At 40.3% G+C, this 27,919-nt stretch overlaps 1 protein-coding gene across 3 annotated transcripts; it reads left to right on the top strand.

The window, feature by feature from the left end:
- The first annotated feature begins 969 nt into the window (after window positions 1-969).
- Window positions 970-26,068, top strand: LOC124143159 (E3 ubiquitin-protein ligase SIAH1-like). Of its 3 annotated transcripts, none has more exons than XM_046512007.2 (7): window positions 970-1,077; window positions 4,919-4,988; window positions 6,134-6,289; window positions 9,200-9,332; window positions 9,988-10,094; window positions 10,944-11,136; window positions 15,260-26,068. In XM_046512007.2, the coding sequence occupies exons 2-7, from the start codon at window positions 4,934-4,936 to the stop codon at window positions 15,441-15,443; spliced, it is 828 nt and encodes a 275-aa protein (XP_046367963.1). In that variant the 5' UTR covers window positions 970-1,077; window positions 4,919-4,933; the 3' UTR covers window positions 15,444-26,068. The 3 variants fall into 3 exon arrangements, with proteins under 3 accessions (XP_046367963.1, XP_046367964.1, XP_046367962.1); XM_046512008.2 differs by lacking the exon at window positions 970-1,077 and adding an exon at window positions 1,081-1,180; XM_046512006.2 differs by lacking the exon at window positions 970-1,077 and adding an exon at window positions 1,187-1,364.
- The last annotated feature ends 1,851 nt before the right edge of the window (window positions 26,069-27,919 follow it).

The following is a 27,919-nucleotide window of genomic DNA, read 5'->3' as shown; positions in this document are numbered from 1 at the left end:
ACCTACCTGTTGAATCGGGGAATGGGTGGCCCATTCAGCAATTCTCTGTGCAGAGTTGCGTCCCTTAGGCATGCTAAAAAATATGATCGTGATTTGGAAACCAATAGTCGTCCTGATAATGTTCGTAGGTTTGTCAGCACCATACCCGTGTTCGTGTTCACCAAAGTGCTTCACCCCGGGCTGAAATACTGTTCAAAACAACGTCACAAAACAACACAATATGATGGAGATTGTATTCACATAATCATGCAAAACATAACCATGACTAATAATTTCTTACTCGTGCAAATGTCCTTCCGCTAGTCTCTCGTACAGACCCTGAAACAAATATATCCAATAGAGCCCAAGCAAGACTATAATGTTTAGCAAGTCTAGATTACTGCAGTATCGGGAATGAAGAAAGTCTCTGGGCCCCTTTTTATAATATTTCATAACTATAATTTAAGAACTGGATATTTTTATGTAAAACATGTTCATTTCAGAGTCTACATGTTAGTCTATCCTTCTGCGTCACCGCGGGTCAAATTCATAAACGAATAATTGAATTGTGAGAAGGTGTTTCTGGTTGTTTCCATTTAAAATAAATTACTATTTTGTCAGTTTCCGAAGATGGTATGATGGTATGCCCATGTATGTCTACACGCTGAAGTTTCAGAAAATAATTATGCTACGTCTGCAGATTTTGTTCAATACATTTATAGACATAAGATAAATATTTACACACACTCACACGTTCTTTGACGAACCGTAAATAAATTATGGCCATTATGTTGTTACAAGATATTTGTATATTTTCAAATTAAGACAAAGCTTGGGTATTTCAATGTGAAAATTATTTGATTAAAGATAAATTCGCTGGTATTCGAACCTATGGTTCTTTACTCGCAGCAATTCAATGAACCTTAGGACAGGTGCTCGTGGAGTTATCTCTCTTTGAGATATAAATTGCCGATGATGGCGCTGCCTAAATATTGTGATACGCAATTTGTGATGACGTATTGTACAGATTCAGGGGAACACTGACCCTTTATTCGTCTGTCAAAATTGTCCACCTAAACCATCATAGTGGAGGCCACGGTGGGTCAAGTATTGCAGCTATATTATTCAGTGATTTTGTAATCAGAAAATACTTAAATATATTCTAGCCATCACGATGTTATTGCGCCAAAGGCCGTGACAAGTGAGCATTTCTGCCGCCATGTTCCCGTTCCAATGTTTTCGTTGAGCAAGCTCAGATATTTAGGAGAGCATTGTGTTTACATCAATCGAACTTGGCATCTTATCTGATGATATTGACAGATATTCTCCAATATGCAGCTCAGCTGATACATTTACAGGCGATAGTATTGCGTTGTAAAGCAAAGGTAAACAAAGTGTCAATAGGAAAACCTAGCATCCTATTCCTGAACTATGTTTTCGTGACTCATTTGTGATTAGCGCATATGATTTTATTCAGATCTGATCAATTATTTCACATTTCTTTTTAATCTTCCTGTACACACATATAGTATATCTGTCAGTGATACGTTTGGTGTAGAAACGGAGCTGATAGTTGTATCGGTGTTGTGATCGACAGAAAGTAGTTTGAGATCAATATGATCTACGTGAGAATAACTTACCTTTTCAGTTCCTTATTTTAGTCTGTGTCATAATCTTTATGACATAACAATTTTCTTAATCCTTTTCAATCTACATGCATGTGTAATGAAGTCTCCTGATAGGAAATTGAAGGTAAGGTATTATATGTTACCTCTACACTTCTGCTGGTCTGAGAAATTGTAAGTGCAGACTTCTTGCTCTATGGTCCGAGTTCATACATCTCTGTTGTTTGGATGTTTGATCCCACATAATACCTCTGGGGACCGTATTTTACAAAGTCAAAATAATGTTTTGCTGTCACGCCTCTTGGCTTGTGATAAGAGAGAATAGTCCTACTAACATGACTACTAGGGAAGATGTGTGGACAGGTTCTGATATCATAGATATGGTAAGATATAGGGCTGGGACTAATAACCAACTGTGCGATCCGATACATATCACGAAACCAGCATGAGCTCTTATATCTGGTGGGTAACCATCTTTTCATAGACAAGATGGCCAAAAACCTGGCACTCTGATAATTTCCTGCTGGGTGTGTCAAGTATTGCACAATGGATGAAAATATTTACATTTTCCCCACTAATTCATGTTTGGTGTAACAGTTATAAAAGTACACGTTTAAAGTAAGAATGGATATTTTATACTTATTATGTGAGTGTGATCAATACTTGTATCGAGAAGTAAAAAAATCACGATCCATATTATGATGATTAAGGCATTATCTTCAGGATATGGAGCTAGAATAATAAGTTGATGCTGAATGTGAAATGGGAGGTTCTGTCTTTTAACAAAATTCCTGAACAAGGGAGATAGTTCTATGGATATACAACTAATTTATTAAAACATGGATGCAACATATCAGTGTAGATACTATAACTGTTTAATAAAGAAGTTTTATGTCCATAGAACTCTCTCCCTTGTTCATCCTTACAACTTCGAAATGTCACTTAAAGAATTAGAACTGCTGTAATCTAATCATTACTAATTATGGAAAGTAATGTAAAGTTGATTATTACTCATTTAACAAGCATGAAATAACTAAAAAAACTATGTAAAGCAGCTTTAAACGTAACTTAAAATCTGAACGAAAAGTATTCAAACTACTGCTTGATATCTATAGATGACAAACACTTATGATCCTTTACTAGTAAATATCACATACTTCTGTAATATTTTACCTCCTTTTGAGTTATCCAAAAGTTGTATCTTAATGCATAAAGTTGTATCCACAAGTTGTATTGTATCTGCACCTATGTATAACCATACCAAAATACCAACCTTGATATTTAACAGGTTTGTTAACCATCATTGGTCGATTTGTGTTGAAGGGGTACTAGTAACAGTTTGAAAATCTGAAGCAGCCGTAAATAATTTGAATTTCATATATTCATGCTGTCATTAGCATTATTAGTCCACACATGACTTAAGCAAATATAGAATTATTCTTTTATGAGGCTTAAATAGATACCATGTTTAACGAATATCAGGCCTTAGTTTCTAAATGCTGGCTTTGTCTGCCATGCCGTTTGGAGGTGGAAGTAAATCTTGTGGTGTTTCTGCACTGTTTATCATGTGATGCACATTGTGATAACTGTCTACAAAGTTGCTCTATCTACGCTGAATGCTGTGGTTGTTGTCATGATTATCAAGTAATCATGATTAATATGAAAGCATTTGTACATTACTGCACTTCTCTTTCCCATCAATATTTAGTTGTACCATAATTATTTGCTATTTTGCTTTGTAGTGCTTCTTCATGATGTCAATTGGTTTCTGTTTTGAGCTCATCTTGACATCGTCAGTGTGAGGTTTTGCCTTGGGTTCATGCCCGTCATCCATCGGCCGTCAGTTTGCAAAGATTAGCACTGCACTGAAAACAAACCAGCCCATGTTCAATATGTCCCTGCCTACAACCATGGCAACAAAATTGGGTTTTTAATTTATAGATACTTCTATTTTTCAAAGAATACCTACTTTATGCTAAACTTTTGTCTCAGTACATCTTACATATTTTACTTCTGACATATTGTTTTAATGAAATCGACGGCCTCCGTGGTCTAGTGGTAGAGTGTCAGCCCGGAGAGCAGCAGGTCGAGGGTTCGATCCCCAGCCGCCTCATTCCAAAAGACGTTAAAAGATGGTACTTGTTACCCTGTCTGGCACTCTGCATTAAGGGGCTAAAACAAGGACTGGACGGCTCAGAGTCAGTATACTGTGTCCGAGTGCGGCATGGTATCTCAGTGAGCTAGCACTATTAATTGGCATTAGTCCGGACAAGTACAAGCAGCCACACACACACACACACTTGTGCTTGCACATCGCTATATAAGTGCAATAATCTTGGATACGACATGAAACCCAATTTCACCTCACCTCACCTTTAATGAAATCAGATGTGGGTTAATGTTTAGTTTAGCTTTTCTTTTTAACAAATTCTAAACATGCTAAATGGCATCTTGTATTTATGATATTAAAACTTTCATTTGTGCAGAAGTCAGTCTACATGATCTAATAACACTAATATCATTATTCATCTTCTGTTCAATCAGTTTATTGTGTGTTAAAGTTCATCACTCACTTGAACATGATCATTTCAACACATTGACGCCAAGGGTGAGCTGCTCTGTCTTTGGTATTCTGATTATTTATTAGTATAGTTGATTCTGGTTCTGATATATTATGATTTCTTATATTGTACAAAATAGTGAAAGAAATACTTGCGAACAGTTGAAGGCTTACTAGAAAACTCTTGGCTGATGAATATGTTTGTCACACACTGACGATATACCGGTATATTCAGTTTAGTATGAGACATCATGCATGTGAAGTGTACCATATACTATAGACAATAAGAATACAATACCATGGATCTATACTGTCATTTGTTTAATAAGTGTGTATCCTTTTTATTAGTAATTTTGCATTTGCAAAATATCACAAAGTAAATGTGATGTAAAATGTAACAGTCAATACAAAATTATCCAAATATGATGCAGAGCATGGAGTCCCAAGGCTGACACATGCAAGCCATAGCGGCCATGTCATTTCTAGGGTATAAACTTAGAGACCATTGCTGGTTGTTTATGAAATTTGTTTGTTAGAATTTATTATGGTTGTATTTCTTTGAAGTTTACTTTGTTTGTTTTGCTGGTAATGTAATATTGTAAGATAAATGAACCTCCTGATCATAAGGAAATACATTCTGTAAGCATGATCTACAAATCTGTTTATATTACTTGAATTGGGTTGGGCCTGTTATTTCCTGCTATGCATGTCTTGAAGTTTGTTATTGTGCTGACCTAGGACTGATTGTTTGCAGATCGCAGAAACCCTGATGATGAACAGGCAGCCTACGTCCGGAGGGAAAGGACGTGGACTCGCCCCGCCATGTGAGTCCAGTCTTAGGACATCATGACGCATCAAGTCCCAGGATCTGATGATCATGATTCAGTGGACTAAAATGTTGTTCAACTTGTCAAGCGGCATAAGCATAACACACTTGCTTCATCACATAGCTCACTCTTATTTAAATCAGTTTAGTTATGTGTATGACAGTGTTCATCTTCTGAGGCAAGGGCATTAAATGACTATAAAAGTCCAGTTTACTTCCTTGATTAACTTGGCTAGAATTGTGTGGATCAATCATAGTGCCACCAGTGGCAGTTATGAGTTAAGTCCCTTCTATGTCCCTCCTATTTAAATCCATGTTGTTTACACTGGATGTCAAGTTCGTCACGCGATTTCGATTAGATTATGCATAGACTCGTTAGTCTAGCCAAATTGTAACTCCGAAATTCCTACCTAGTTCTGCAAGGGTGGAAACTGGACTTTTTTAGTCTGTTAACTCCCTTGCCTCGGGAAGATGGACCATGTTGTATTTTCAGAAGTAAGGGATGTTGACAATTCACTGCTTGCTCACTCTTAATTAAACCAAACTGGACATGAGAACTCTTCTCATAACTGAACCTGTGTCCCCTGAACCTCCCACTCTTCCACTGTTACTTAAAAAAGTTAACCTAAAGAAATATGGCCAGGAATGTCATCTTAATCTCTTGTGTGTTGATACACTTAAAGCCATATATAATGTCTATGCTTTGTTTTGGTCACCAGCGAGAACAATTAACGATCATGCCACATGCTTCAGTCCTTACATCTGTTGCTGTGACAACAAGGGTATATTTAACAACAAATTTGTATGTAGCCAGCAGGCCTTGCTCCTTTAAAGTTACTGGCCCTTCTTCAAACTAACTGGCATACAACTAAATGGTGTTAGCTGAAAAGTGTCCGTACCTGAGATTTATCTAACCACCTAGCGGGGCTCTGAAAATTTTAGAACTACTCACCCCTGAAACTCCTTTTCCTGCACTCTGAGATTAAATCTTGGCTTCCAAGATGATCAACATATATCTCTCTTTGAGTTAACTAAACCCCCATGTCTCATAGCTGTTAAACGTACAACCATTGCTCATTTTGGTACCATTGTGGATATCCTCTCTTATTTCCTCCGCTTATCTTCAACCTCTCTTACTTTCAGTAAATGCCAACAATAACGACCTCGCCAGCTACTTCGAATGCCCCGTCTGCTTCGACTATGCACTTCCTCCCATCATGCAATGTCAAAGTGGTCATATCGTGTGCCAGACGTGTCGTCAGAAACTGGCTTCTTGTCCAACATGCCGAGGACCTCTTGGTGAGTTTGTCAGCGGTAGAAATTTGCACGGGTCCTAAAGTCCTTGCCAAATTGCCCATTACTTTAGGTATCACAAGGATTAGTAGAGAAATTTGCCATTTTTAAAGGTTTCGCTATATGTTATCATTATGAGGACTAGGGGACTGAAAATGTTAGCTTCTACCGATGTATGGTCAGAGATTTATCTAGGATCTTAACCAAGTGCAAGGCCAGGCAAATAGGGAAAAACTATTACCGTATTCGACATAATAAGCACCTGGGGCGCTCTCAAAATCAGAAATAGGGGGCTCTTATTAGATTATAATTTTGGTGAGAGAAAAAAACAGTTGAAAGATCGTAAATTTCGTGGTTTATGCTGACAGCCTGAAATGATACAGAAGAAAAGTATGTCCGTAGTATGTACAGCAAATATATTTTCCAGAATTTAATTGCCCATAACTAAGGGTGCATATGACACATGAGTGCGTATTATGCACAATTAAATACGTCTTGTGTACATTGATCAATCGGAAGGGGTGCTAATTGGGATTGTTCATTATAGCAAATATCGCAGTGGGCGCTTATTGGAGCGAGGCGCTTATTACGTCGAATATGGTAGTTACTTTTGAAGTTAACACTCTTGATGACGTTGTCATGGATATCCTTTGTTCCAATTGAGAATCTTTTGGTCTAGTAATCAATATGGCTTTATTAGAACTAGATATTTATAAAATACTATAAACCTATGCAGATAGTATAGCTTTTTCTTTGTTAGATGGGTATTATGTTTTGTTGAATGTGCTTTGCTTCAAATAATGAGCAGTACACAATATATCCCCCTTGCTGCTGCAGAGGAATGATGTCAGTTCAGTCAACTGATAAATTAATTGATTGTACATTTATCTATATTTTGTGTGACTGATAAGATGGCAGGTGAATGAGGAGGTTATACATTATGATATTTAACCAGGAAAACATGGACTTATCTGTTAGCTACTCACTCAGTGGTGGTGTATACAGCAGATACATGATAGCTGGGATGATATATGTATTAACTGCATATCCAGGTGGTACTTTAAGCAAAGTGGTCTAAATGTTTGCAACTTGGCATTCCTAGACAAATGTAACACAAACAGAATGTACTAATCATTGGTTTGAATCTAAAATGACCACCTCCATGGTCTAGTGGATAGAGTGTCCACCTGGAGACACAAATGACCACCTCCATGGTCTAGTGGATAGAGTGTCAACCTGGAGACACAAATGACCACCTCCATGGTCTAGTGGACAGAGTGTCCACCTGGAGACACAAATTACCACCTCCATGGTCTAGTGGATACAGTGTCCACCTGGAGACACAAATGACCACCTCCATGGTCTAGTGGATAGAGTGTCCACCTGGAGACACAAATGACCACCTCCATGGTCTAGTGGATAGAGTGTCCACCTGGAGACACAAATGACCACCTCCAAGGTCTAGTGGATAGAGTGTCCACCTGGAGACACAAATGACCACCTCCATGGTCTAGAGGATAGAGTGTCCACCTGGAGACCCAAAAGACCACCTCCATGGTCTAGTGGATAGAGTGTCCACCTGGAGACCCAAAAGACCATCTTCAAGGTCTAGAGTATAGTGTCAACCTGGAGACACAAATGACCACCTCCAAGGTCTAGTGGATAGAGTGTCCACCTGGAGACACAAATGACCACCTCCATGGTCTAGTGGATAGAGTGTCCACCTGGAGACACAAATGACCACCTCCAAGGTTTAGTGGATAGAGTGTCCACCTGGAGACATAAATGACCACCTCCAAGGTCTAGTGGATAGAGTGTCCACCTGGAGACACAAATGACCACCTCCATGGTCTAGTGGATAGAGTGTCCACCTGGAGACCCAAAAGACCATCTTCAAGGTCTAGAGTATAGTGTCAACCTGGAGACACAAATGACCACCTCCAAGGTCTAGTGGATAGAGTGTCCACCTGGAGACACGAATGACCACCTCCATGGTCTAGTGGATAGAGTGTCCACCTGGAGACACAAATGACCACCTCCATGGTCTAGTGGATAGTGTCCACCTGGAGTGCCGACGCTCAGTGGTTCGATCCTCAGCTACGTCATACCAAAAGCGAGTAAAAAATGGTACCTCTTACCCTGCCTGGCTCTCAGCATTAAAGGGATAAAACAAGGACTGGTCCGCTCGGAGTCAGTGTACTGTGTCTGAGTGGGGTATTCATGTTAAACTGTGGCATGGTATCTCAGTGGGCTAGCACTAATAAACCTGCTTTAGTTGTGACTAGTACAAGTGGCCACACACACATGTGCGTGCAAATCTTTATACAAGTGCAAGAATTTTGAACGTGGCGTTAAATGCTTTTCACCTCACCTTGACTCCAGAATTCGACCAGATAGGGTCCTTGCTGTGTCAGCCCTATAACCTTGGATGTAGAAGTCACCAAAGTGGTATTTGTCTACAATTTGCATTGCTAGCACATGTAGTGTCTCCTAAGCCAAGTGACTTTGTTCGAAATGTGCCTCCGTTCACCCAGCATTGAGAGAGTACCCAGTAGGATTAGATGGTAATGTGGCTGTTACCCTCATAGCGCCTCACAGGAAGCTTGGGTTGTATATTCCCCAGGGAGCTGAGAATGAAAATCGAGTGCACACTGATCCTTTGACCTGGGTAATAATGTAGCACTTTGAGCATGCTCTCGGCCATGGATTATGGCAAATTATTATTATTATTATTATTATTTTATTTTTTATTTTTTAAAAACTCTATTTTTATATAATATTATTATTATTATTATTATTATTATTATTATTATTATTATTAGGGGCTGAACACCAGCATATAGCGACTCAATGCCACTTTACATACTGGTCAAGGTGGTGTTAAACCCAAGTCACTCACTCACTCTGTATTCCCAGGAAACATCAGGAACCTAGCCATGGAGAAGGTTGCAGCTACAGTGAATTTCCCCTGCAAGTATTCCAACAATGGCTGCTTGATGACGTTGTTACATACAGAAAAGACAGACCATGAAGAAACATGTGAATTCAGGTCAGTCACAAACCTTAGGTTCTTAAGTGTTTTTGTCCTAAACATTCAGGTAATGGGGATGTTCAACTGCTGTGGTTATCTCTATAAGGATTCTTGGTCATTGTAGGTACTCTGCACACAGTGCTTATGTTTTTGTTGTTTGTTGTTTCATGCCACACTCAGCAATATTCCGGCTATTTTATGGCAGCCTGTAAATAATCATATGAGAACCACACAATCCTGTGATGGACATCACGAACATCATTCTATGCAATTGCAATACGATGACGTACACCAGCCAAGTCAGCAAACCTGACCTCCTGATCCACTTTTGACATTCATAGGTTGCTGGGGACCTAAATTCTTACCCAGAACCCCACAGGTTCTAGTGATTACAGTCACTGTGATTATCATGATTATACTGGCAAGTCCAGTAGCACAATATGAAAAAACAAAAACCCTTGTGGCAGTTTCAAAATGTTACTGGCGGTGTTTGAGATAACGCATGATATTCATGGGGTCCTTGTCATAGACCGTCGGGTTAAAGGATAAGACTGAATGTGTCCCAGGACTCCAATACTACTGGAGCAAACCTCAATTACCCCTTGACGCCTTCACTGCGAACACCAGGGTTAGCCAGTGCTGTGTTGTAGTGAGCATGTTGTTGTTGATGCAGGCCATACACCTGTCCGTGTCCTGGAGCATCGTGCAAGTGGCAGGGATCCCTGGAGAATGTGATGCCTCACCTCATGCAGTCTCACAAGAGTATAACCACACTACAGGGTGAGTCAGTACACCACACCAGAGGGTGAGTCAGTACACCACACTACAGGGTGAGTCAGTACACCACACTACAGGGTGAGTCAGTGCACCACACCAGAAGGTGAGTCAGTGCACCACACCAGAAGGTGAGTCAGTACACCACACTACAGGGTGAGTCAGTGCACCACACCAGAGGGTGAGTCAGTACACCACACTACAGGGTGAGTCAGTGCACCCCACTACAGGGTGAGTCAGTACACCACACCAGAGGGTGAGTCAGTGCACCACACCAGAGGGTGAGTCAGTACACCACACTACAGGGTGAGTCAGTGCGCCACACTACAGGGTGAGTCAGTACACCACTGTAGCCAGTACACCACACTACAGGGTGAGTCAGTGCGCCACACTACATGGTGTCAGTACACCCCACTACAGGGTGAGTCAGTGCACCCCACTACAGGGTGAGTCAGCACACAACACTACAGGGTGAGTCAGTACACCACACTATAAGGTGAGTCAGTACGCTACAGGGTGAGTCAGTACACCACACTATAAGGTGAGTCAGTATACCATAGTACAGTCAGTGCACCATACTACAGGGTGAGTCAGTACGCTGTACTATAGGGTGAGTGAGTACACCAGTGTAGGCATTACACAACACTACAGGGTGAGTCAGTACACAACACTTTAGGGTGAGTCAGTACACGATCAGTAGTCAGTATGCAACCACAGGGCACGATGAGTCTGCATATCCACACTTAAATATATACAACTGCCAAGTATTGTTAAAGGTTTCTCAAATTCGAAACCATGTGATGTAGTTTTTGGCAGCCCAATATGACCAGCTGACGCATGCTGTGTTTGTTGCAGGTGAAGATATTGTGTTCCTGGCTACAGACATCAACCTGCCCGGGGCAGTAGACTGGGTGATGATGCAGTCATGCTTTGGTCAGAACTTTATGCTAGTGCTGGAAAAACAAGAAAAATATGATGGATTACAGATGTTTTATGCCATTGTACAGTTAATAGGAACACGGAAACAAGCTGAAAACTTTGCATACAGGTATGTAATGATTTCGTATTACAATATATTGCAATAATGATTTATGAATTGCTATCCGGACTACAATATATTGTAATAATGATTCATGACTTGCTATCCATACCACAATATATTGTAATAATGATTCATGAATTGCTATCCGGACTACAATATATTGTAATAATGATTAATGAATTGCTATCCGTACCACAATATATTGCCATTATGATTCATGAATTGCGATCCATACCACGATATATTGCAATAATGATTCATGAATTGTGATCCATACCACGATGTAGTGCAATAATGATTCATGAATTGCGATCCATACCACATGTTGCAATAATGATTCATGAATTGCGATCCATACCATGATATATTGCAATAATGATTCATGAATTGTGATCCATACCACGATATATTGCAATAATGATTCATGAATTGCGACCCATGCCACATGTTGCAAAAATGATTCATGAATTGCGATCCATACCACGATACATTGCAATAATGATTCATGAATTGTGATCCATACCATGATACATTGCAATAATGATTCATGAATTGCGATCCATACCACGATATATTGCAATAATGATTCATGAATTGCGATCCATACCACGATATATTGCAATAATGATTCATGAATTGCGATCCATACCACGATATATTGCAATAATGATTCATGAATTGCGATCCATACCACGGTATATTGCAATAATGATTCATGAATTGCGATCCATACCTCGATGTAGTGCATGCGTTCTTTCGATGTTGCTATGGCCCACCCCTTTATTGTCACAAAACCTTTTCTATCACAAGAATTAGTTGCTCATTTCTGAAATTCATAATTTCATTACAACTTGTCACTTATGTAAACTTTGCCAATAATAACAGGAACCCAAGTGACTTCAAATGGAACGATAATTTGAACCGATGAGTTTGGGACATGGGGTATAATGTAGGGTGAAACGATACATCGGTGATATGTTTTTCTTTGTATCGATACAAGACGGTACACTTGCTAAAATAAATTACTTACTACTCATTTTATGACTCCTGACGTTTTTGTCTTGTCAGATAAAGCACCAGTTATTAGAATTTCAAGTTCGCTACTAAAAATAACCCTTCCGCACATATGCCTACAGCTAGCTTTTCCTTTTGAACCTGCTCTGAAATATTTATTGTCAAGAAGTTTCCATGCGATTTGACGTAAATATGCGTATCAGGACCTTGCTGTATCGTTTCACCGCTAGTAGAATGGGTACCCAGCATTCTGTAGCTTGATGAAAGAGGGGAGATTGATCAAAACTGTTAAACCTAAAACATGCTACTGACAAAAATAAGGGGAACTAATGATTTGAATGTAGCTATCGTTGAGGTGTACATTTACAATAGCGTGGCATTGCATCTGAACACAACATTTAACCACAATGAAATTTCACGTCATTCATGAACAGCACGTGATGCACGTGCACACAGAAAAAAAAGTGTGTGCGTCTATAGGGAACCCACAATCAATACTGCAATTGAATTGAGCACACGCTTATGATGCCTCTGAGACAGTATCTCAAAGAACAGACAAAATGGCTTATTGTTAGTACGATTGAGGAGGGGACATCACTTTCCCAAATTATCCGATTATTTGGCAAATAAAAAAGAAGTTTTTTTAGAACAGGTTGGGTTGCAATGAGACCTGGTGTGGCAGGGCTTAAAAACGACACCTAGACAAGATCGTCTCATGACATTAATTGTACTACGCAGTAGATTTAAATTGCTCCTGTTATCAATAGAGAATTCTGTAGGAAGGCAAATATCAACATCTGCCATTAATAACTGGCTCTATGCAGTCCTCCGCCTGAAAGCCAGGCATCATGTGAAGGGTGTGACCCTAACTGCTTAGCATAGGGTAACCTGTGACGGGCTGTAAGCCAGTGGCGTTACACCATGTTTACAGGGGAATCAACATTTTGCCTCTGATTCACAGATGGCAGAAAATGTTGTTGGCGACAAAGCGGTGAGAGGTATGTCAGGGCAACAATTCTTGACCCTGATTGGTGTGGGGGCGTTAGTGTCATGGTGTGTGGCGAAATCACACATGACAGGCGAACTGAATTGGTTATTGTGAATGGAAGTAGACTGGCCAGCTGCATCCCCTGACAGCTGCATCCCCTGACATGTCCCCAATAGAGCATCTGTGGGATGTTCTCGGGCTGCATCCCCTGACATGTCCCCAATAGAGCATCTGTGGGATGTTCTCGGGCGGAGTCCCCTGACATGTCCCCAATAGAGCATCTGTGGGATGTTCTCGGGCAGAGTCCCCTGACATGTCCCCAATAGAGCATCTGTGGGATGTTCTCGGGCTGCATCCCCTGACATGTACCCAATAGAGCATCTGTGGGATGTTCTCGGGCTGCATCCCCTGACATGTCCCTAATAGAGCATCTGTGGGATGTTCTCGGGCTGCATCCCCTGACATGTCCCTAAAAGAGCATCTGTGGGATGTTCTTGGGCGGAGTCCCCTGACATGTCCCTAATAGAGCATCTGTGGGATGTTCTCGGGCGGAGTCCCCTGACATGTCCCCAATAGAGCATCTGTGGGATGTTCTCGGGCGGAGTCCCCTGACATGTCCCTAATAGAGCATCTGTGGGATGTTCTCGGGCGGAGTCCCCTGACATGTCCCTAATAGAGCATCTGTGGGATGTTCTCGGGCGGAGTCCCCTGACATGTCCCCAGTAGAGCTTCTGTGGGATGTTCTCGGGCGGAGTCCCCTGACATGTCCCTAATAGAGCATCTGGAGGTTGTTCTCGGGCGGAGTCCCCTGACATGTCCCCAATAGAGCATCTGTGGGATGTTCTCGGGCTGCATCCCCTGACATGTCCCTAATAGAGCATCTGTGGGATGTTCTCGGGCGGAGTCCCCTGACATGTCCCCAATAGAGCATCTGTGGGATGTTCTCGGGCTGCATCCCCTGACATGTCCCTAATAGAGCATCTGTGGGATGTTCTCGGGCGGAATCCCCTGACATGTCCCCAATAGAGCATCTGTGGGATGTTCTCGGGCAGAGTGTATAGGCCAGAGACCCAGCAACCGCCAATATGGCTCAGCTTGTGGTTGCTCCTGAGGTGGAATGACAGGCAATACCAAGGGCAACCATACGCAGGTTAATCAAACATTTGCCATTAAGGTGTAGTGCATGTATCGCCCAGCTTGGTAGACACACCAGAGTTCGATTTACACGCAAAAAATAAATTTTTCAGACATTTATCATCACTACAGTTCCTTTATTTCTTGTCAGTAGTATATTTGACCTCGTGGATGCATTCTGTGAAGCACATTCTTGGTGTCGGGACCCCAAGCCTATCGTTATTGAAATAACAAAAATAACAAAGATTCTTCATCTTGTTTGAAACATTGTTCATGAACATGATGAAGTAATATTATTCCTACGAGTACTGTTCCTGAGTTTTACCTTGACTTGTAACAGTGGGGGTCCAGGGGACCCTCAACAAGTAATTTGAAGGGTCCTTGCAGGCAATATGAGGGTCCTATTGAAATGATGTTGTGAACTGTACATTTTGATAATTACTTTAGAGTCTGGAATGAATCAGTGGTGATGGAGAGTAAGGCCATGTTTCATCGCTGAAATGACAGACTCCCATAACTGCTCTTGATGCGCTGTAGGTCAAATGAATATTATTGTACGTTATTCTTTTTCTGCGTCCATTCTCAACATTTACACATAACACATTACACATTACACATTACGCATGAACCCTGTCCTTTCTCTATTAAATTATTGCCATAATCCTGTACCTTTGCTGTCGTCAGACTATAAAAATCCTTAGATTTGCAACAGAAGTTATCTTCACTGTCTGGTGACTTGGCTGAAGCATGTCATCGTATCCCAATTGCATAGATTGCTGCTCATCATGTCAATCACTGATTTGTCTGGTCCAGACTCCATTATTTACACGTAGCTGAAATATTGTTGAGTGCGTCAGTAAACAACAAACAAACCTCAGTGCAGATAAAAGTGCCCAGTGCATCTGCACTCGCTAAAGGCGGGAAAACCGCACTTCTTTCATATGTGTGCTAGGGTCAACATCTAAAAAACTAATATGTTTGAATGTTTTGCAGACTAGAACTAAACGGTCATCGGAGACGTCTGACATGGGAGGCAACTCCACGAAGCATTCACGACGGCATCCAGTCAGCAATCATGAGCAGTGACTGCCTGGTGTTTGACACCAACATCGCACAACTGTTCGCAGACCATGGCAACCTTGGAATTAATGTTACAATATCCGTCTGTGAAAGATAAAGGGATCTGCTGGAGACACTACTGTTTGATATCATCGTTGTACATAGACTTGTAAGATTATATTGTACATTTGATCTAGACGTCCACGGACGGTGCAGTTGACCGGCTGATCACATTATCGGTGGGTGCATATACCTCAAAATAACCCTGGCTCTCATGGGGAGGGGAGAGACAAATAGAGTGTGGGGGTAACGATAAAGTGACCGGTTCCACAACCAGATCCTGGCCCAAATAACATGCAACATCCCTGGGAAAACTGTTGGTATGGACTGATTAATGTCCTTGATATTAATGACTGAGGAGGGAGACATGAATAAAAAATCTCATTCAGGGTTTCGACAAACACAATTTTGTCATGTTACCAGCTGGACCAGGTCCATAAATCTTATCCTTACCTAGGCTACTAGGTAACTAAGGGTGGTGGATTAGGCTAGTGGTTAAAGTATTAGCTCATCATGCCAAAGGCCTTGGTTTGCTTCCTCACTTGAGTACAATGTATTAAATCCTTTTCTTGTGTCCCCTTTCTCGATGTAAATAAATATTGCTAAGGGCAGCGTAAAACCATCCTGAATCTCTAGATACCTACAAAATTGAAAAAGGTTCTACCGGGTACTCCTAATTCAGTTAAAGGAAGCTTAATCAGGAGCTTGCAATTCATTTTGTCCACTAGCCTGTCCGAGAACTTTTATCATTGCTAGTCCTGTTTTATGTTTACTGTCATTTGTGTGGTAGAGATCGTATTTGTCGAACACTGAGCCACGGAAAACCATTGTTGGTTGCAAGGTTGATAGGTCAGTACCAGGCCACCAGGAACATGTATGTTGTGTATTTGCCACTTTGAGTTAGACTGAAAGATAGGACAGTTGCAGGACCAAGAGTGTGGTGGAGCAGGGCTGTGATGCGTAACATATCACAATCTCATTAAAATCAGATCTTAGTTCTTGCTACGGCTAAACAAAGATCTGAGGACATCCCATTACGGGTCACGTCGACCAACTTGCGCAAATTTTGATCGACCAATGGAATGACTGACAAGAAGTCCACATTAGCCAATCAGAAGGCAGCTTTTTCGTGCTTTATGGCACTAGTTTCAAACTGGCAACTATGATTTGAAACATATTTTGACAAATTCTCAATGAAAAAATTAAAAATTTGAAAACGGAACAAACAAACATTCTGGAATGGTTAATACATGGCCTAGATTGTATGGATTCAGTCATAACTGTTGTTCGGAATACCCCTTGTTAAATCTTTTGATTATGCACGATCAGAAATCACATTCCGACTGTCAATTTCATGATCAGGTAAGCGACGCATTGATTGGTCAGATGAAAGTTCATTCTGACATGGATGTCAGGGATGTCCTCAGATCTTTGCTTATCCGTAGCGAGGACTAGGAGCTGATTGGAATGAGATTGTACTTATCATGATAAGAGTTCCAACAGAATACATATCACGATACACCATGATGGTGTATTAATGATTATTGAGATGTATTCATGTTTGAGGACATAGCCTTGTGTGTTGTGGCTGAACAAACTAAACACATTCACTGTGTTGTATCTGCCTTGAAGTGAGCGTCTTGACTACGGCATAGTATGGAGATGTGTCACCCTATCGTTACACCCCCAGAAACTAGGACCATGTTATTCCAGAAGGGAAACCAGTTGCATACTGTAATTGGAATATTCACCATGCTTGCTTTAATCTTATATTGGATCTGCATTGAGTTTTTAAGATGGGGTTATTGTCAGCTTCATGGACACAAATCTTGACCCCGTTCCACACATTATCTCGGAGCTACGACTGCTGTAGGTCTGTGCTAAAGTATAGGATTACTCTTGCTTTAGCAGTACGTTACTTTGTGGGAAGGTGTCATGATCTTTTAAAGGCCAGACTTTTTTTAAGCTTGGTTTCCAAATCTGCCAACTCCCAAAAAATTGAAATGTGAAAATAAATTAAAAAATGAAAAGCATTTTTGGTTATTCCATCTACAACTCATCCTCCATATGATTAAAAACTTTGAAATGCTATAATTAAAATCTGTTGAAAATTTATCGTTAACCTTCAAAACAACGAATATTGTGACGGATTTGGGTCTGGAATGGAAGGGAGGTTACTCTAAACTTGTTTCTTTCCCTATGACACCCACTCCCACTTTTTTGTTAACTACTTAACACATTGAGGAAATAAGAAACATATTAGAAAAGGGTGATATGTTTTTCTGCCTACATCCTGAATTTTGGGGCCAAAAATCTGTAGCCCCAAAAAATAAACATACATGTCTGGCCTTAGGCTGGAAAGTAAGTTCAAATACTATATTTAATTTTGTCATGCAATTCCTAAATGTATGGAGCACAGACGGTACTGAGTCAATATCAGTGTGTTCTGTCGACAACATCTCCCTGTGTAGAATTATGAGGAAACTAAGCAGTGTTTTAAATGATGGAAATATACAAAAGTATCTCTTTGTATAATGCTTTAATTTAAGACGGTGAAAGAGACATATTTTTTTAAGGGATTATATCTTGCAAAAGGTATTAAAGTCTGTTGTCTGTGGACAAGCATATGTTGCTATTGGTTACATGACTGTACCAGGTGGCTATACCAGCATGCATTGCGGTTTCCTAATATATTTCCTGATTAAAACTTGGATGGTTGTCAGTTACCTTCATGGACCTGTGACCTATATACTAGCTGTGATTAAGTGATTGATGCATAAATAGCACTGATGTCCAGTTCACCAGAACCAGTGTTTTATGGACAGTACAAATATAACAGTTGGTTTGTAGAAGTGAGCTGGAAAAGAGAGGTATGAAAAGTTTAAGCATGTTCAAGTCTTGTTACATTTCTACCTTAATGTGTATACCACTCAGCACTTTATAGGGACATTCTTTCCAGGGTTAGACTGAAGGTTCTTGGAGACATTGTCATTTGAACAGTATTCAATATTTCTATAAAACTGATGCATTTATTTTTAACTTTATTCTTTCGTCAAATGTTTTCTCTTGGCTTTGTTACAGTATGGAGTAGCTGAGTTTCTGTATCAGATGTTGAGTAGCATGTGTGATGAGTCAGAGGATAGTGTTTTGTAGAGTAAATATGGATAGTCACTGTCTTCAGTGGAAATATTCTGATAAGTCAGTGGTTGCTAATGCCCTCGTGTAGAAAAATGTAAGAAGAACTCCTACGCAACTGAATCATGTTAAGAGTTGATCAAACACAACTTTATCTAATTCACCAACATCATGTAATTAGGTCTTACATTCTTACATTAAATAAATAGGATTTGCTACAAAGTACAATTTTTATAAAGCTGATGCTGCAAACGTCTGCCATTTCCTTGAGCTCCACATAACTATCAGGTCAGAATGTCATCCCACAAACACAAGGGACACTAGCTTACTTTCTTACCAGTTTCACAGATGCAAACTGAAAAATACTGATGAAAGGACTTACCAAAAATGAATAACTACTTGGAAAGAATTAAGGTGGGTGGTAGTGGTAGAAGCGTTGGCTTGTCATTTCTGAAGGCCTGGGTTTGATTTCAGCCTTGGTAAAATGTATGGACTGTAAGGTATGATGCTGTGATATAACAGCATTAAACCACTCACTCACTCACTCACTCTGATATTGGCCCACCAGCCAACCAGTAAAGTGCCAAACTTGTCGATGAAGATCCATATTCCCCTGGGATCCCAGACGTATTGTTCATATCATGTTTGCTGTTCCCTGAGTAATAAGTTGATATCTCTGCATTTTGTATTTGATCACTAAGTTACTACCATTTTCATCGTGATATTTAGAAATATTCATTTGACACTGATATTCTTAAAAGTGGCGTAAAACTCTATTCACTCAATTCAAAAAGGAAATATTTTGAAAATGTTTTGATGAGAGTTATGATACCGATGTTATGTAAAGGTTAGGTTTGCACTACTCCAGGCATTGAACTAGCAGATTGCATGGCCATGAGGAGGAACCTTCCCCTTCTTTGAGTAAACTAATGTTACTTTGTCCAAGAATTAGAGTAATGCTCATGAAAATGTTTCTTCATCACAAGTTGTCTGTTTTCTATTACCAGACAGACACTGCAGACCATATCAATTGTCAATCTGTCAATAACATTTCCATATCAGCTGGAGGCTCGAGAATACCAGCCGACTAGTATACATTCAATTACCAATGTGAAATACATATATTTTGTACAGTATTGTAGCTAAAATGGATAGAATTAAACGCCCGCATGTTATCATAAATGAGCGGGTTACTGTAACTTGATAATGCCCTCATATTGCTTGACGACGGGCCATTATCACGCCTGTTGTTAGGTGACGTCATAGGGATGGGATAGGTGACATCACTTTCAATAGTGATGTCATCTGGTTTGTTCTATGACGTTTCCATATTTGTGAAAGTGGGTCAGTGACATTCGTGTTGATTGCAGTTAATGTTTCAAGACTGATATTGTTTCTTTTTATTTGATAACAAATTCCATCCATTTTAGCTATAATAACGGTAGCTCCTTCGTCAGGCAGTTAATGGAAGACCTCGGGCTTCTGCAAATGATAATGTCGCGAAAAATAGCGTTACCCCTATGATATCTTCTTTCTATTGCCTATAATTCAGTTCTGTTTAAATGTATTCAGAAGAGTGTCAGATGATACACTGGCTGGAAAAGTAGGACTTTATTCAGGATATACTTGAATGCTTCAAGTTTTTTTATGTGTCTGAAGTATGCTACTTGTACCATCTTGCTTGGTTTATAAGGGGCACAGGTGGACCAGTCCAAGACGCTGCTATTCGCTATGTGGAGTTGCATCCCTTGGGGACACCAGATTCTGGGTTTGAATCCTGGTACAATGTGTGAAGCCCATTTCTGGGGTGCCCGCTGTGATATGCTGGAATATTGCTAAAAGTGGCGTAAAACTGTACTCCCTAGTGTGTCTTTCCACCCCACCAACAGCAAGCAGTGCAAGATCACAGTCTTCTCTGTCTAGAACCATCACTGTGCAAGGCCAGACAAGTTTAGTTTTCTTCTGGAACAGATTTTCCTGGTCTCATTCTCACTAAAATAGCAGCATGCCTGAATTGTTTTCTGAAAAGCTCTGAGTTTATTTTAGAAATTACAAACAAGAAAGAAAGAACATTGTTAATTTTGTTTAAATTTAATTTCCAGTGCACTTGTCTGTAAAATGAAAGCATTTATTGTTCTGGCTGTACATGGTTCTACTGTGGACTCACTGAAACAATGGGGGTTCACTGAACTAGTTTATGGTGTTCCTTCACTTATATCTGCATGTCATTAAGCCTTCATCCTCTTGCATCCTTGGATTTAAGCTTTTTTGTGTTGCTGTAATTTACTAGCTAGGAGGATTTTGTTTGACATTATATATCACCTTGGTTGTATGGTCCCTGCTTGACATGATCCACCTGTAGAATATTCATCCAGACTGATAGTTGGGAGCAGGCCGATTCAGGCCATTATCATGAAAACATGCTGTAATGATTTTGAGAATGTGTGTGAAAAGTTGATGAGAATTGTTTTGTTACATTCAAAGGAGTAAAAAAATCTTGAATTCTTTCTTTGCAATTTTGTTTCAATTGTAATTGTGTAGTGAATACTGGATAGAGTGTCAGCTTGCCATGAGCAATGCCTAGGCTGGCTCCCAAGAGGTAGTCTCTTATTATCTCCACCCTGTTTCTTCTATTGTGAAAAGCAGCATCAAACCCAAGCCACTCACTCACTCTGTACATCACACTGCTGTTCAACAGCTAACAACGTCGGTAGCCCTATATATATGCCACCCGTTAGAGTGGCTCGATGGATATGGTGGGTTTCAGCCCTGGACAATGTACTGGTAGATAACTTCTATATCCACCAGTCCAGGACACACTAATATGTGCACAGAAGTAGTAACACTTGATTCCTCACACATTGGTAGAAATTCTTTTGTCTGTTTTTTATGTTTTTGATTCAGTAACTATCAAATTACTACAAGCTGATGTCATTGTAACAGGTACGACACTCGCATACGATAACCTCCCTGTCGAAACCCTTTGTCTGTGCTATTACATATACCCCATCTACAACATGATCCTCACAGAAGCATTGATGGTGATATATTACTTTTAGACATCTTTAAATATGCTCTTAATGAACTCTAAAATTAAGACACAACTCTTTTAGTGTTCCTGGGACAACTAGACAAAAAAACAAGAGAATGTTGAGCGACCCTCATTATAACCACCCATTTCTTGTTGTATGCATGGCTATGTATCCTACTCCTTTCTAATATTGTCATAATTATTAATTGCTGTCATGGACAATGTAACAATTGTTTGCAATTATCTGTTTATTACAGATGAGATTCATTTTCTATTTGTTTTTAATTTGAAAGGGAAGGATATTATTGTAATGAAATCATTTTACATTCATGGAAAATAACATTGAATATTTTCAACTTCATGTCCATTATTGGTTCATTTAGACGCTGTTCGTGTTTATCGCTCTGTGGAGCCAACATGACGTGCTAGATGTTCTTTTACCTTGTTCATTTGTGTCTTTCAATAACGTGATGATCATTTTGGGGAAATATTTGAGTACGACCACAGTGACTGTCTGACCTTTACATTAGTCGTCATTAATAGTTCCACTTTCAATACGTAACATGCAGCAGCCCATGCTTGTCATAAGAGGGTGGTTGTATTGGTATTGGGTGGTCAGGCTTACTGCCTTGGTTGATGCATGTCAGCATAACCCATTTGTATTGATCAATGACCATGAATCACTGGATTGCCTGGTCCAGACTTGATTATTTATAGACCTCCATCTTATAGCTGGAATATTGCTGAGTGGAGTGTTATAGAATCCAACAACTAAAGCCTTCACTTGTCACGGCGAAGTCACAGTCAATTCCACACATGGGTACAATATGTGAAGCCTATTTCTGGGGCCCCCCACTGTGATATTGCTGGAATATTGCTAAAAGCAGCTTAAAACCATACTCACTCACTCACATCTGCTATTTTACAAGCCTACTTCACATGGCAAAGCTTGCCATAGATTGACCTTTAGCATAGATAATCCATAGGACTAGAGTCTTACATGGTTTAGGCTGATTGTGAATGTATTATGATAAGAAGACATGGATCTATGGAAACTGTACTCTGTAATTAGGATTTGTTAACACCGCTTCATGGCTGACCAAGAGGTCTTGGCCACTCTTAATCATGCCAGGGTCTGTGGTCGAGAGGTCAGATCCTGTTGGCCCTGATTATAATCCTTAGTTTATCAGCCACATTCCTGTGCCGTGGATGTCGCCAGATGCGACTGAACTGAAACTGACACGGAACTAGTGTTCAGCACGACATTACACCCAACTCCTGAGAGTCAGGATAGTGGCCGTGATGTGAGCCTAATTGTTGTAGTCCAACAGACTGGAGCAGTAGGCACAGCTGGTCGCGGAGGACGTGGTGTAAAGGCTGACAGAGAATTGACCATCATGGCAACATATTCACTAGGGCTGGGACGATACACCAGCTGTGCAATCTGATACGCATCACGATACCTTGCTCACGATGCGATATGTATCGCGAAACTTGCATGTGCACTGTGGTGCGTAAGCCATCTTTTTCATAGACAGGATTGCCAAATACCTGGCACACTAATGATTAACAGTTGGCAGTGTCAGGTATGGCACAATGAATGAAATTATTTACGTTTTCAGTACTCATTTTCACTAGTAATTAGTGTTTGGTGTTATTCAAGAAAACACTTATGGTAAGAATCGATACTTTTTACTTTGTTTGTGACCGTGTTCGATACTGTGTATCGAGAAGTGAAAAACCGCAATCCACCGATGCATTGGTGTATCGTCCCTCTACTAATATTAAGTCAGTGTTTCACACAGGGATTAAGTTTAAAGATGGGTCAGATCGTCTGCCAGAAACACAGGACACTTACAATTAGGGCACCCCTTCTTTAGAAACCTTCTCTTTTATCATTTCAAAGATGCTAATGCTATAACTTTTCTTATTTTTCCAAACATATTGGGGAGTTCGGGTAGCCTAGTTGTTAAAGCGTTCGCTTATCACGCCGAAGACCTGGGTTCGATTCCCAACATGGGTACAATGTGTGAAGCCCATTTCTGGTGTCCCCGCCGTGACATTGCTGGAATATTGCTAACAGCGGCGTAAAACCATACTCACTCACTCTAAACTTGTTTAAAAGTCTTGTATGATGCTATGATGTACAGTACTTCATGAGCTGAGTGTTATGATTTGATAGCTGACACAACAAGTGCCCTTGTTACTCTTACTAATCAGCTTAGAACTGTGGAAGCATAGGTCAGGAAATGTCCCATGATGCAGAGAGATCAGTAGCCCTGTGCAACTGCCTGTCTAAACACATCACGTTAGTCAGTTTCAGTTATACTTCTCGAAAGAAGTTAAGGACCAATCAATTCCTACATGTTACTATAGTTAATCAGTCCTGGCATGACAGATTATCTTTAGTACATTTAACATGAAAAAAATTGGATGGTCCTTAACATGGCACGTCAGATTACTTTTCATCATGTGAAAGACTTGGGTGGTCCTTAACTTCTTTTGAGTAGTATATTTTAATCATCCATCAGTTCATCGATGTAATGACACCGCCCGGTTGTGTGAAGTTTTCCTCCCATTATGGTGATTCCACTGTGATCCATAGAACTGCTGCAACTTGTCAGCCCCACCCATGATGCCATTTTACCCTCACCGATCACCACTGACATATTGTAGGTACTGATTTGCAAGTGCTTGTTAATGAAGGACCAGGTTCACAAAGCGATCTTAGTTTTATAACTGTTGTATGTCTGTTAAGATATTTTAATTGCGATTGCTGAAGTTCTGGAATTGCTTTGTGAATATGGACCCAGGCCACGATGCTGTGTGTTGGTAACCAATGGTGACCACAAAGGAAGATCTTTCAGTTCTTGTCTTGGTCCTGCTTCACAAAGTGATCTTTGCGCTACGACTGTCGTATGTTGTGTTTGTGTAAGTATAGGAATTATGACTTGTACTGACTGCTTTTAGTGTTACAACTGAAGGTGGTTTGTGCTCGGAGTTGATAGACCTATTGAATTGCTACATTGTTCATCAGTTTCTGTTAAGCATAGCAGTTAAACTGACTCGTGTACGTAAGTTTGTGATTAAGTTCCGAAGTTGATGCAATATTGATGATGCTATGACTGTTATTAGAATGTTTTGACTATCGAATACGACTGACCTTAGTCTTAAAGCTGAGAGGTTTGTGACATTGAAGTGAGCTTGGTGGTATGACTGGTGTTAGAATGTAAGATTAGAATTGTGTCATAGTGCAAAGATTACTTTGTGAAACAGGTCACAGATAGCAAATGTTTTTTTAGGATTTGTTTGTAATAATTCATGTCCAACAAAACACACCTCTTAAACTTTTTTGTGCCCAACTGCAGGCCTTGGAATAAAACAGTCGTGGCCTATGACTGCTTTGTGAAACAGGGCCCTCAATCACTACAATCCTAATACTACAACAGTCGTATGTCAATCTTTAGGTAGGGGGCTCAAGGCAGTTGTAGTGCTACACTCGTTTTGTGAAATGGAGCCTTGTACTGTAAGTTAGGTTTTCAGTAATTATGGCTAAGGTCACTTTGTGCAGATGGGCCCATTCATGCTTACTGACATCACACCCGTGTATGGATGGCCTGTAACAATGCTGCAATGGTTTGCCTGCTCCGGACTTGCTAACCTCTGTAACCTAGAGCCCCATCAACTCACCCACTCAACTCACCACTCAACTCACCACTCAACTCACCACTCACACATGGGAGGGGCTGACTGGTGGTGTTCATCTAGCTGCAGTGCAGATTTCTGTGGAGAGTTTTTGTATAAATAAGATGTCCGTCTACTTTGTGAGGTGGCTCCAATCACCAGGTGGTTGCCTCAACAGACTCAGTACTTGTTTCTCGTAATTTCCTAAGAAGAAATTATTATATTTTATTGTTGGTATTGTGAGTTGAGACATCTCCCTGGCCTGAACAACTGTTATCCAAACTCACTGAGAAATGTTCATTAAGTCAGTTTTTATGCTACAGGTACATATACTACTCAAAAGAAGTTAAGGACCACCTGATTCTTTCAGATTACTTTTTAATCCACCATGACATATTCACTATAATATGAAATAAACAGTGGGCCTTAACTTCTTTTGAGTAGTATAATACAAAAACAGGTACGTTACTTGACTTGTGGTAGGTATATTTCTCTTACTGCCACTGGGGACAGATGTCATACACATGGTCTTTGTTAGGCATTTAGAATTTGGAAGAACATGAATGCATCTTTTCAGGTCTTTATTTCAGAAGAAAGAATGAGAAATACTGAATTGGTTGTTGCTGCTAGAACTGGGGGGAGTTGTGGTTTGATGCCCCCACTGTGCCATGTTACATAGAGATTTATTGTACAGAGGCTATTTTGTCTAAGACAGTGTATTGACATAAATTATTCTGTTTTGATACAGGAATGATCAAGCATTCGGTTGTAGATAGCTAGAATAAGCTTAGCTGTAAATATGTTAGCTATGCAATAAAACGACATGAACTGGTGGTACTGGTTTGTTTTCAATTTATGTTTTGCGTTTGTGTTTGGATGAATGAGTTTTATGAAAGCATTGTGCTGGATCAACTGAGCGGTTAAATGTGTATTTTATGAAGCTCTTACTGTAGGTATGTGTAAGGCTACAGAGACCAACATTATGTTTGAAGTTTGTTTTATATGAGTCATTTTAATGTTGTATTTGAAAGAGATGCGCGCTAAGTCGTAAAGGAGAGGGAGAGGGAGAGGGGTTGGCTGGCTGGCTGGCTGGCTGGCTGGCTGCTTGTACTAGTCCAGACTGATGCTGATTTATAGTGCTAGCTCACTGAGATACCATGCAGCAGGATTAACATGAATACCCCACTCACACACAGTATACTGACACCAAGCTGACCAGTCCTGGATTTAACCCCTTAGTGCCGAGCCCCAGACAGGGTAACAACAAGTACCATCTTTTAACGTCTTTTGGTATGACGTGGCTGGTGATCGAACCCCGGACCTTCTGCTCTCCAGGGGAACGCTCTACCTCTAGACCAGGAAGGCAGTCTATTTTACAGACTGCTGTCATGTACAGCTGGAATATTTCCTAGTGCCTGTAAACAACAAACTATGTATTCAATTCCAGATGGGAGTGGGCCATCGGTCCATGTACAGTAATATGGTACACCGCAACATATGCGGTACAAAGAATGGTTAAAGGGGACAGTACACTTCTCCTTGCAAGCATTGCACAGTAAATATACTAACAGAATAAAGTAACTGTGCTTCATATACAGTTTAAGAAAAAATAAATATATTCGGAAATTAAATAATGCATCTTTCAAAACATATTCATGAAGACATCTCTTGGCTTTAGGGGCGGTCGGTAGCCTAGTGATTAAAGCGTTCGCTCGTCACACCGAAGACCCGGGTTCGATTCCCAACATGGGTACAATGTGTGAAGCCCATTTCTGGTTCCCCCGTGATATTGCTGGAATATTGCTAAAAGCGGCGTAAAACCATACTCACTCACTCACTCACTCTTGGCTTTAAGGTCGTGATTCACAATTTGCAGGTGCATGTTCATGCACGGTGCACAATTTTGATGTTTGCGTGTTTGTTACCAACCTTACCAAATCCCAGGTCTCCCAGACTACCAAATGGCCAGTCCCTAATACGCCTCGGAAATAATTTATATTGTTTTCATTTTATCATCGGATTATAAGGAAATAACACGTTAATTGATTAAATCCAGGGATATGGACTCAATGCTCACTGATTAATGCAAGTTGGTAAGTCACTCGATAGATGGTCTTACGTAAGTACGTGCGTCGATCTTTAGTGTTGTCAATTAAACACATTATGTTGAGTGCTTTGATCGATGCACCTGTTTGAATTACAGTGATGACAAGAACCATTAATGAGCATTAGCACAATAATCTGATTGTGGACAATGTTGCTTTGGTAACCTAAATAACTATGTCGACTCGGAAACACAGGCCTGTGATTTCGTCCCTCGTCTTTAAGGAGGATGAACCCGTTGCAAAGGAAATAAAACTCTTTACGAATGTGGCACACGTTAATAATGTAATATTTGGGCCAGACAAATATATTGATTTGCTTCACGTATTTTCTTGATCATTATACTGGGCAGGAGGCAAAATGAAATTTAAAAGGATTTTAAACATATTTGAATTTAACGAAACATTTAAATCGCTGTTACACGGTGTTAGATATGCTCGTCCGAAACAAATTGTTATAAGTACGTGTGGGGTATATGGTCTGTATCATCATTGTATTGACGACAGCAGCTCCAACACGCATAGCGTGTGTGAAAAGATCAAAACCGTACACTTGTATGTAGAATGTACAGGAATTCCTTA

The sequence above is a fragment of the Haliotis rufescens genome, unplaced genomic scaffold (assembly GCF_023055435.1).
Source record: "Haliotis rufescens isolate VD_foot unplaced genomic scaffold, xgHalRufe1.0.p SCAF_6, whole genome shotgun sequence".
Taxonomy (NCBI): Eukaryota; Metazoa; Mollusca; class Gastropoda; order Lepetellida; family Haliotidae; genus Haliotis; species Haliotis rufescens.
The sequence above is the reverse complement of the archived record's forward strand: the minus strand, read 5'-3'. Positions and strand labels throughout refer to the sequence as shown.

Coding starts and splice junctions, on each gene's coding strand:
- LOC124143159 (XM_046512006.2), top strand. CDS start 1,287: ATGATATTGACAGATATTCTCCAATATGCAGCTCAGCTGATACATTTA. Junction 6,290..9,199: donor AACATGCCGAGGACCTCTTG/GTGAGTTTGTCA, acceptor CTGTATTCCCAG/GAAACATCAGGAACCTAGCC. Junction 9,333..9,987: donor GAAGAAACATGTGAATTCAG/GTCAGTCACAAA, acceptor TTGTTGATGCAG/GCCATACACCTGTCCGTGTC.